Source organism: Culicoides brevitarsis, chromosome 3 (assembly GCF_036172545.1).
Source record: "Culicoides brevitarsis isolate CSIRO-B50_1 chromosome 3, AGI_CSIRO_Cbre_v1, whole genome shotgun sequence".
NCBI classification, from domain to species: domain Eukaryota; kingdom Metazoa; phylum Arthropoda; class Insecta; order Diptera; family Ceratopogonidae; genus Culicoides; species Culicoides brevitarsis.
Window position 1 is genome coordinate 35,742,935 of NC_087087.1, and position 12,259 is coordinate 35,755,193.

The window sequence follows — 12,259 nt, forward strand, 5'->3', positions numbered from 1 at the left end:
GAATCAGCAAACCAAGGCTAAGACGAGCACGAAAGTAAAGGATAGCAAAAACCATCGTAATAATAACAATAATAGTAAACATTACATTATCGATCAAACCATTCTCCTCTACGACGAACGACGATGAACATAAAGTCAGTCCTTTTGTTTTTTCTGGCTTGTATTTAGTAATTATTATTACTTTCGTATTCTACGAACAGAGACATGCAGCTTGGGGCGCAATTAAGACAAAATGAACGCATAAACAAAACATTTTGTTTGGTTATTATAATACACTTAATATTTCTTAATTTACTTGCCACAACTGATTTTTAGTACTTTTTCGGTCCGTTATTGCATGGCTAATAGCTAAAACATTATCATTTGTGTCGAGCGTGTCGCTCAAGAAAAGCACACTCATTCCATACTCTTACACGAAGAATCGAATAGGGAACATGAACTTTACCGAATATTTAATTTTACGCTTCTGTTATTAACATAATTTGCCGAATTTTATAAAATTTTACAAATTACATTTGCATTACCTGAAGGTAATGTTATTACCTGATTTTTTTCCGTTCATCATAACTCATAAAAAACTTTTCGCTTTAACAATTTAACCAAAGCGCTTTTCATTTAGGAGAATGAAACACAAATTTTCACAAAGAATGTCCTTTGAATAATATTTTTTTTTATCAAACTTGGTTTCCAGCGCAAAAAAAAAATGTTTGCAATATTAGCAAACTTCTACCTTTCGTTGAATCACATGGATAGATGGATGAAAGGAATTGGATGTGAACATGAGGCTTTTGATATGCTCCCTTATTAAAATCAAACAGAATACAAAGCACGATTCCAACTTTTCAATATTCCACACGCAGACACAGATTTTTTTCGTTCTCTCGACATATTATTAAATAAACATGAAGCGCCGCTCGATAAGCAGGTTTGTTATTACCTTTTTTTCTTGTATTTAATATGAGGGAGGAGTCGTCAAGTACTTTGTATACTCTGTTTTTTTTTCATGTGAGACGAAATGTTGATGATGATAGAACTTTGTGCAATTATTACATTTTTTTCCTTAGAAACCGCTCTTTGAGTTTGTATTTTTGTATTACATGCATAAATTGGGAATTCCATGAACATCTAAACATCCATCTTAACGACCGTATTAAATCTAAATATTATCAGACACGCAATAAAAGAGCAACTTTTATCTTGTGTTTATTTTTTTTTCGTTCATGTACCTGCAATTTTCTGTCTCACTTGAGCCAAGCCGAGTTGTGTAGAGTTATGAAGTTGTTGTCTGTATCCTTCACATATATACGAGTGTTTCCATCATATTTTCATTCATCGGTAATAATATGCCATTTTTTGGATTAATGTTGCCTGCCTTTTTTTCGGATGGATTTAATATTGAAACTTAAGTATAAATATGGAGGATTAATACTAACATCAACGACAAAGTTTTTTCGGCGTTGCACGTGGATGAAGCAGTGAACGAAATAACCAAAAGGTAAAGTTTAATCCAATTTATTTGTGATGACCTAAATATGTATCGCTCAAGAGTAGGGAAATGTATGTGTGTGTGTGTGTTCTTCCATGCGAAGGATATCCATTAATGCTTTCAAATATTAATACTTATAACTTAACCGAAAAAACCTCTCTCAAACTTCAAATTAGATTTAACGAAATACCTTCGTCTTTTTATGATTTACAGATTTTAATGGATGTTGAAGAGTGAATGAGTATGTATATTCCAACAGTAGCTACATGCATTTTATTCAATTACTTTTTCACACTGATTATTTTTTATGGCATTTCGTGGAAAATGTTGTCTTTTAACTTTGAAATGATAGACAAAATGACAGGGATTACAGTTTTTTATTTTCATCCGTTTTGCTTTGTTTAAATAACGATGGCGATATAAAAATGCTTGAATCATGATAGTATCCTTCAAGTAGACATTTCGTTTCCTTACCAAACCTGAAAATCTCATAAAACGTCAAAACTAGCAATATATTAAGCCACAAGACAAACTTTAAAATAAATTACAAACTTACGTATCGTCGCCATCTGTAACTACAAATCAAACAAGAAGCCAGCTATCAAGTGATGTGTTGTGAAATTGCGCATATAAATGTCTCAAGATATAAAATACGTCTTTTCGCTGCTCGTTTCATTCCACATATCTGACAGCGAATATTTCGCGCACGTTCTTCTTGTCTTTGCATTGCATATAATCCAATGTCATGAATCTGTTTTTGCATCGAGATACGTTGATAGAGAATTTAATGTGGCTTCACATGATATGCGAGAAGGGAGAACTATTCACTTTGTGATCATCTTGCATCTTCTGCATTTTCTCAACATGTCAGTGCATAATAATAATCATTTGAAATGCATGCCCTGACACACGACATGACGGATATCTATTCATACACACACAGGACGATACAACACAAATTAACATTTTGATTAGGTTTACTCCGTTCTCCGAATGCAGATTTGTCTGAAATATTAATAAGACGAGAACGAGGAATAAATGAACTGTGATGTATGATCCTTCGATTGACATGCTAATTTCGTATCATAGGTACACACACACACATAAATAATTTTGGTCGAAAATCAATTAAATTTCCTGCCGAATGATGGATACGTTAGCCCACATTTGTCCATCGCTCAAATTCACTCACTGAATACGACAATTAAGCACACTATTGAAAATTAATCGTATGAAAATTACATCTTTCTGATTTCATACAACGAGATATTGATCAAAAATGGTTGCATATTCAGCAGTAGCAACAACAACAAATCGACAAAAATAGTGCAATGAACCAATTGTCATTCATTGCTTCAACTATATTCCATTTCCTGCATATCAAATATTCACACATATCCACAACATTTGTTCCTCATGTTTTATATCCATCCACAATTAACTAACAATTGTGCTTGATTAATGTTACTACAACAACGCACACACACAAACACTGCATTTTGTTGCATTTCTACATGTATTCCATAATAAAATAACTGTCTGTGTGTTTTGGCTGAATGTGCATTTTCCATCATCATCATCATCCTTATGCAATGAGACAAGATGAGCGGATGCATGCAGGAATATATTGAAAATTAGTCACTCGATTTTTCGCTCATCCTTCTCCAATTGCGACTCCCATTTTTGAATTTGTGTTTGTAAATGCATCATATACATTTGATCGCTAACACTCGATAAAATGCTGTCCGAAAATTGATAAGGTTTTGTCGGTAGACGACAAGCGACAGGCATGATTGATTTCTATTTGTTCGCAATGTAACAACGACTAATTGCGTTTATTGTTTATTTAGCTGATTTAATTACATGAAACCTATGCATGGAAGTGCCTGGTATGGTCTCTCAATCTTTTCATGTAAATGATCATAATTTAATCCTATTACGGTTTTATTTCGTAAAATAAAATAACGCAACTCAAGGCTTTTGTATTATCTCCAAGTCTCCATGAAAATTGTTATTTGCGTCTTTATTGTTGTTGTTGTTGTCTTGTCTTGTCTAATCGTCGTTATATATATTTAAATCCCTCATGTTCTCTGTGACATCTATTGCAAAAATCTAATATAATATTTCCATTCCTGGATTCTGCCGAGTTGTCTGACCAACAATGAATAGCAATGAAAAGGACAACATCATTTCTCAGCGAGTTCCATTTTGTGGGCATTTTGTTCGAAACGTAGGATATCTCTCTAAACACTTATTTTATGTGCAAAATGATAACTTGACAAAAGAACCCTCGTCTCTACACATTTTGAATAAATAATTTGTATAAATATCCCATTGTTGTGCTGGGCAAGTGCGATGCGACAACGACAATGATGATGGCGGTAAGTGAATGAGAAGAGTAGATTACTTTGTCATTCATTATATTATTTTCTTCCTGCATCTGAAATGTATTTAAAATGTCTCTGTTTATAGATGAAATGTGATGCGTTTATTTTTCCTTTGTGTGAAATTGAAATGACTAATTATGGCATGTAATGCTCTTTCTCTCATTTTTTATAACTGTTAAAATCTCGAATAATATTTTTAAAGATATTTAGTCTCAAATAGAAAATGCAAAACATTGACACAATTTTCTTACATTGTAGGATTATCTCTGCTTGAAATATCCAGTCTTCAAATTACTCAACAATTTTCTAAGTAATTTACTTGTCCATTCAATCAAACCGCAAAATAAGATAAGCTAACACACAAAATCTTCGTCTCCCATGGAAACTTGCAATTTAATCTGCATCTCCCTCAAATTACGGAATACTTGGCCAATTAAATTCCAATTAAAACAGACGTTCACATTGCTTCAAACATAACTTAAGTAGGTCACATTCCGCATCAATTCAACGTTTATCCATTACAACAGAATGTTCAACAAAAGTGGTTCGAGTAAATGATTCAAAGATTATTATTGATTTGCGTGACCGAGACTATTTAAGATGTAATCTTAATCAATTGATGTATTTCCTACAAATAACAACAAGCAGTTAAGCGTGCTGACTCACGGCAATTATTATGATTTTGACGAAAATTTGTCGGAAACATAAAAAATGGTAATGAAATTTATTTGCTTTTTCATTTCCGTGGAGGTAGCAGCGTGTGCAGGGACATTTGTTTATGTCGCGTGATAGACTTATTTGTTAATTTGATTATTTAAGCGGCGGGAGACACTTGTAAGAAAACGTCAACAAACATAAAACATTTCCCGTATGATTAATGGAAACTTTTGTCTTGTCGAATAATTTTCCCATAAATACAATTCACAAGTTCACATGTCAATTGTTGTCCAAGTTGAGAGTTTGTGTGTGTGTGTGTGTTCGGAGAAAAGTTCTCTAATAATAATTTAAACATGTAGGAGCATGTGTGCGACATAGTTGGCGTGCCATGACAACGATACACAGAAATATTTATCGAAAACTATTGAACCTTAACAAATATATCAATATGTGTTTAAAATGTTATCTAACAAAAAGTTGGGCGCATACTTGTACGTGGGTATGAATTACTTTTTTCTCCTCATTCCGACACATGAAAACGTTTCGAAAGTATTTGACTTTACATGCCACAAAATTTTCGAAGAGAAGGAGAAAAGTTGGGCAATTGTTTGATCATATGGTGCTGTAGCGATGATGTGAGACGAGTTTTTACCTTGTTATAGCTCGAGGATCGGAAAAGTAGGTGAAGCACGACCGAAAATCATTCACACACATAAAGCAAACGACAAGAAACATGAATTTACAAAAGTGTGCATCAAATAAGAAACTTGATCGCATTTCAAATCTTTCGAATAAAGTTAGAAAATTTAAAATTATGCACATTTAATGTAATTTGCGACAGACAGACAATTTTCAATTTTATTTTGAGTTTTCTTAAAAACGAAGAATGTATGTTCATTTATTATTTGCCTTTCCCATTTTTATTATATTATGCATTAGATTATATATTACATTATCTTTCTCTATACAAATATTCGATTCGATCGAGATGAATATTTGATTTTCCACAGTGAAAATAATTTATTAGGTTTGAATTGAATTTATTTGAGTTAAGTAACGATTTTGTTTCATGTTATTTATGAGATTTTCATTGTTTCTACAATGTTATCAGTGTAGAGGAGCTACTTTCAACATTGTTAATGAAAATTTCGAGAAGAAACCCAAAAAGTATCAAATAACTAAAGATTGATGAAATTGATGCCATACAAAATTTTAGGTAGAAACTCTTACCTTGCTGATTTGCTGGAATGTATTCTTCGTGCTTTTGGTCGCCATTTTTGTCGATAGTCAAGACGAATTCAGAACGTTTCTTCGGAAGTGTTTGCATGGAGTGTCCTCGCGGAGGCACTTCTGGCGGAGCAGGCTCAGGCGGAGGTTCATCATCTCCATCTAAAAGACAAAAACAATTTTAACATAATATAAAGGACAAAAAAGGAGTAAATTATGATTAACTTGTCATTTTTGTCGTCGTAATGCTTTCAAAAGCCATTAAAACCAACCGGAAAAGGATAATATATAATACTAACAACAACAAAAGATTATAAATTTCATGAAATAAAAGAAACATTGCTGCAACTACTTTGAGTAAGCCAAAAAAAAAGACAGACTGTCCCTTCCAACGCATGTCCCATAAATAATTTTTTGTCCTTGTGTATTTAACTTTTTTTTTTAAACTAAAAATACAACAAACAAAAAATACATATTCAAATGTTTTGCTCATTAAATACCGCTTGGAGACATTTTTGAGAAAGTTTATGCTTTCAAAAAGGAAAAATAACATAATAAACATTGGGGGACTTTTTCTTCAGATACTCCGCAATGCCCGTTAATACTCATAATAAAATGTCACAAAAAAAAAGAAGACAAAACATGTTCTAAAAGCATGAAATTATTATTATTATTAACGACAATAAGTTGTTGTGTTTGTTGTTGACGATATTGCCTTGAAAGTTGTGAAGATTTTAAACTCTCGAGTTCCTTAAAACGTTCAGGCTGATTTTTTTTTTTTGCGACAAGAAAGTCGCAAAAGCCCGGAAGCGATGTGTTTATACATTTTATTATTTATGAAATTTTCCTTCGACATTTTTTGTGTGTGTGTGTGTTCGTAAAATTTATTAACTTTGCTAAAAGGAGAACATGAATCGGACCATATTTGAAATGTAGCAGAGGTAAAAGGAGAAGAGAAGAAAAAAAGGCAAAAAATTGCTTCCGGTTAGTTTCATTTTTTTACTTTTATTTTCATTTTTCTTTTCTTGGAAAACATAAAACAAAAAGGGGAGTCAACACACAATATTACAACTCAAAATATCATCTCACCTGTATTATTTAATAAATAGCGATTATGTGGATTGTCATAAAGATCTTTGTCTTTGTCCTTAATTAGTTCCTTGTATTCCTTGTCGCGGTCGTTGTTGTTGTTGCTCACGGAGGATATTGTGCTGCTGGATGATGTGAGATTGTTATGCCGTCGATTATTCGTAAACTGGCGTGATGTCCTTATAAGAGTGTTGTTGGCAAGCAAAGCAGGCTTTCCAGCGGAGAAAATTGAATCGCCTGAAAAAAAAACATAAAAGAAATTTATCATTGTCACAATACTCATATACAATTATAAGAGGTGTCAACTAATTAACTCCATACTACTATCACACAAAACTCTACACAAACAATCTTTTTCATTCATGATGTCTCATGTTTAGTATTTATACATATAGCGATAAAAATATTGCGTGAGTATTTTGCTGTTTGTGTAGAAAATGAATGTGAAGACATAAAACGAAATAAAAGTGAGACTGTGTTGTTGTTTATTATTATTTTTTTTTTGTTGTTGTATAAGAGTGTCGTATACTTTTAATATATTCTTGTTTGCGGCACAACAATTAGTCGTCAGATTGTAGTTCGAGACGTGAGACGTGTCTATAAAATTGTTCTCACTTGCGAAAAAACAGAATAAAAACTTGATAAGATAAAACGTGCGCGTGAGGTGACAATAAAGTGTGTGTAAAATTGTAAACCTACGTACTTAACGACCTTAAAGAGTAAAAAAGACAAAGAAATACAAAAAAGATACAAAATGGAATTCATCAAGCTGTTTGCGAAGCAACCACAGAATCAACAAGTAACTAACATGACATTTAGCAGATGTCATATCATAAAATTGTGACTTCTCAATTTTTTTTCTTTGAAAAAATTTTGTACAAAGTTAAACCAATGAACACTTTATACTTTTATTTATAGGCAAATCTGAATGTAGCACAAGCCTCAAAGCCGGAAGAACGCTTGACTCATTTCCCTTTAAAGTCTGATTGTGAAGTAAATTGCAAAGAAAAGCCACATTTTCCGTGCAAGGGAATGCATTCGACAGAAAATCAATCTCGAAAACTCTTCCTTGCTTGCGATCGTCGTATGAGCTATCCGGCACCGCCAATGACGAGCCCAAGCCCTACATATCCCCCAAATCATCCATGGTTTGAACCAGGAAAGTACAACTGACTGACTGACGCATTAATAAGCATGTTCCGTTATTATTGTTAGTTCCGTTGACATTGAAATCAACTTTTTTCATACGTTCAATGTAAAATATGTAAATATATAAGTTTCTAATCGCATGCAGTTTTTATAATAATAATGATTAATAATAATAATGTTTGTTAGCGTTAGAATAATATCAGTATCTCATATATGAAACAAGCGACCTTTATTTGACAATATTTCTAATGTTCATTCGTAAAAACTACGCAGTATAAAAAAAACTTCCATATTCCAGAAATTCGTTTCTTTTGCACGTAGACCAAAATTTTTTCTACCGGCTTTACCAATACTCACAAAATTTTGAAAAAAAACATATGTATTCGTTTGCTTATCATTAAGTTTATAATCAAGTTTGTCTTCAATGTGGTTGTAGTAAACAAATGTGAATATTAGCCATATTATGTCTCTGAGAGTTTGTTTTCTGTTTACATTTGTCAAGCTTGAAAATTAAAAAATTTTAAAATATGTAAAATATATGGATTTATTTTTTGAATCAAATTTGTTCGTTCTTAATTTTCAAAGTGATCAAAATATAACTATTTTTTGTTTTTTGTATGATTTCAGAAGTGTTAGAGACCATCAAATTAGATACTATAAAAGAAGTTTCAAACGAAAATAATAAAGTGAAAGAGATTTGTGTTAATATTTTTAAGCAAAGTGACTGAAATAGATTTGTTTTGTAATAAAAACTATATGAAAACACGAAGAGATAATTTTTTTTCCAAATTTTTAAAATATTGTTTTTTATGAAAAATATTGCTGAGGACAAGTTTCATGGGAAGCAGTTTGACGAGGAGAGAAATTTTTTTTTCAGTTTCCTTTTTTTGCAGTTTTGATTTGCAAAATGATTAAAAATGATAAATTAGAACCCCTCTGATAAATTTTTATCCATTTGGAGCAAGATTTGACAAAAATTGCTTTGACACAGTTTTTGACACAGTTTTTGACATAGTTTTTGTCTTGATTTAGTTTTTAAAATAAAACTATGTCAAAGGAAAAAATTTTTTTCAGTTTCAATTTTTTGGCAGTTTTGAGTTATAAAATGATTAAAAATGATAAATTAGAGTCCTCTGACAAATTTTTATCCATTTGGAGCAAGATTTGACAAAATTTGCTTTGACACAGTTTTTGACATAGTTTTTAAAATAAAACTATGTCAAAGGAAAAAAAAATTTTCAGTTTCAATTTTTTTGGCAGTTTTGGGTTATAAAATGATTAAAAATGATAAATTAGAGCCCTCTGATAAATTTTTATCCATTTGGAGCAAGATTTGACAAAAATTGCTTTGACACAGTTTTTGACACAGTTTTTTTGCTCTTGATTTAGTTTTTGTGTCAAAGAAAAAAAATTTTTTCAGATTCAACTTTTTGGCAGTTTTGAGTTATAAAATGCTTAAAAATGATAAATTAGAGCCATCTGATAAAGTTTTATCCATTTGGAGCAAGATTTGACAAAAATTGTTTTGACACAGTTTTTGACACAGTTTTTTTGCTCTTGATTTAGTTTTCAAAACAAAACTGTGTCAAAGAAAAAAAATTTTTTCAGTTTCAACTTTTTGGCAGTTTTGAGTTATAAAATGCTTAAAAATGATAAATTAGAGCCCTCTGACAAATTTTTATCCATTTGGAGCAAGATTTGACAAAAATGGCTTTGACACAGTTTTTTTGCTCTTGATTTAGTTTTTAAAACAAAACTGTGTCAAAAAAAAAATTTTTTTCAGTTTCAACTTTTTGGCAGTTTTGAGTTATAAAATGATTAAAAATGATAAATTAGAGCCCTCTGATAAATTTTTATCCATTTGGAGCAAGATTTGACAAAAATTGCTTTGACACAGTTTTTGACACAGTTTTTTTTGCTCTTGATTTAGTTTTTAAAACAAAACTGTGTCAAAGAAAAAAAAATTTTCAGTTTCAACTTTTTGACAGTTTTGAGTTATAAAATGCTTAAAAATGATAAATTAGAGCCCTCTGATAAATTTTTATCCATTTGGAGCAAGATTTGACAAAATTTGCTTTGACACAGTTTTTGACATAGTTTTTGTCTTGATTTAGTTTTTAAAATAAAACTATGTCAAAGGAAAAAATTTTTTTCAGTTTCAATTTTTTGGCAGTTTTGAGTTATAAAATGATTAAAAATGATAAATTAGAGCCCTCTGATAAATTTTTATCCATTTGGAGCAAGATTTGACAAAATTTGCTTTGACACAGTTTTTGACACAGTTTTTTTGCTCTTGATTTAGTTTTTAAAATAAAACTATGTCAAAGAAAAAAAAATTTTTCAGTTTCAATTTTTTAGCAGTTTTGAGTTAAAAAAATGATTAAAAATGATAAATTAGAGCCCCCTGATAAATTTTTATCCATTTGGAGCAAGATTTGACAAAAATTGCTTTGACACAGTTTTTGATTTAGTTTTCAAAACAAAACTATGTCAAAGAAAAAAAATTTTTTCAGTTTCAATTTTTTGGCAGTTTTGAGTTATAAAATGATTAAAAATGATAAATTAGAGCCCTCTGACAAATTTTTATCCATTTGGAGCAAGATTTGACAAAATTTGCTTTGACACAGTTTTTTTTGCTCTTGATTTAGTTTTTAAAACAAAACTGTGTCAAAGAAAAAAAATTTTTTCAGTTTCAACTTTTTGGCAGTTTTGAGTTATAAAATGCTTAAAAATGATAAATTAGAGCCCTCTGATAAATTTTTATCCATTTGGAGCAAGATTTGACAAAAATTGCTTTGACACAGTTTTTGACACAGTTTTTTTTGCTCTTGATTTAGTTTTTAAAACAAAACTATGTCAAAGGAAAATTTTTTTTTCAGTTTCAATTTTTTGGCAGTTTTGAGTTAAAAAATGATTAAAAATGATAAATTAGAGCCCTCTGATAAATTTTTATCCATTTGGAGCAAGATTTGACAAAAATTGGCTTTGACACAGTTTTTGATTTAGTTTTCAAAACAAAACTATGTCAAAGAAAAAAAATTTTTTCAGTTTCAATTTTTTGGCAGTTTTGAGTTATAAAATGATTAAAAATGATAAATTAGAGCCCTCTGATAAATTTTTATCCATTTGGAGCAAGATTTGACAAAAATGGCTTTGACACAGTTTTTGACACAGTTTTTGCTCTTGATTTAGTTTTCAAAACAAAACTATGTCAAAGAAAAAAAATTTTTTCAGTTTCAATTTTTTGGCAGTTTTGAGTTATAAAATGATTAAAAATGATAAATTAGAGCCCTCTGATAAATTTTTATCCATTTGGAGCAAGATTTGACAAAATTTGCTTTGACACAGTTTTTGACATAGTTTTTGTCTTGATTTAGTTTTTAAAATAAAACTATGTCAAAGGAAAAAAAATTTTTCAGTTTCAATTTTTTGGCAGTTTTGGGTTATAAAATGATTAAAAATGATAAATTAGAGCCCTCTGATAAATTTTTATCCATTTGGAGCAAGATTTGACAAAAATTGCTTTGACACAGTTTTTGACACAGTTTTTTTTGCTCTTGATTTAGTTTTTAAAACAAAACTGTGTCAAAGAAAAAAAATTTTTTCAGTTTCAACTTTTTGGCAGTTTTGAGTTATAAAATGCTTAAAAATGATAAATTAGAGCCCTCTGATAAATTTTTATCCATTTGGAGCAAGATTTGACAAAAATTGCTTTGACACAGTTTTTGACACAGTTTTTTTGCTCTTGATTTAGTTTTCAAAACAAAACTGTGTCAAAGAAAAAAAATTTTTTCTCAGTTTCAATTCTCTGACAAATTTTTATCCATTTGGAGCAAGATTTGACAAAAATTGCTTTGACACAGTTTTTGACACAGTTTTTTTGCTCGTGATTTAGTTTTCAAAACAAATCTATGTCAAAGGAAAAAAATTTTTTCAGTTTCAATTTTTTAGCAGTTTTTTTGCTCTTGATTTTAGATAAATTTGATAAATTTTTATCATTTGGAGCAAGATTTGACAAAAATTGTTCTTGATTTAGTTTTCAAAACAAAACTATGTCAAAGTAAAAATTTTTTTTCAATTTCAATATTTTAGCAGTTTTGAGTTATAAAATGATTAAAAATGATAAATTAGAGCCCTTCTGATAAATTTTTATCCATTTGGAGCAAAAATTGCTTTGACACAGTTTTTTTTGCTCTTGAGAGCCCTCTGATAAATTTTTATCCATTTGGAGCAAGATTTGACAAAATTTGCTTTGACACAGTTT

General features: G+C 30.3%; 1 protein-coding gene across 6 annotated transcripts in view; it reads right to left on the minus strand.

Annotated features, from left to right (window-relative positions):
* The window catches only part of LOC134835629 (teneurin-a), a 196,473-nt gene that overhangs the window by 108,606 nt on the left and 75,608 nt on the right, over nt 1–12,259 (minus strand). For all 6 annotated transcript variants that reach the window (XM_063850541.1, XM_063850542.1, XM_063850540.1 and 3 more), the window contains 2 exons: nt 6,847–7,083; nt 5,761–5,919 (listed from right to left, as the gene is read on the minus strand). In XM_063850541.1, the coding sequence (XP_063706611.1) occupies nt 5,761–5,919; nt 6,847–7,083 (396 nt within the window). The remainder of the gene's footprint in view (nt 1–5,760; nt 5,920–6,846; nt 7,084–12,259) is intronic.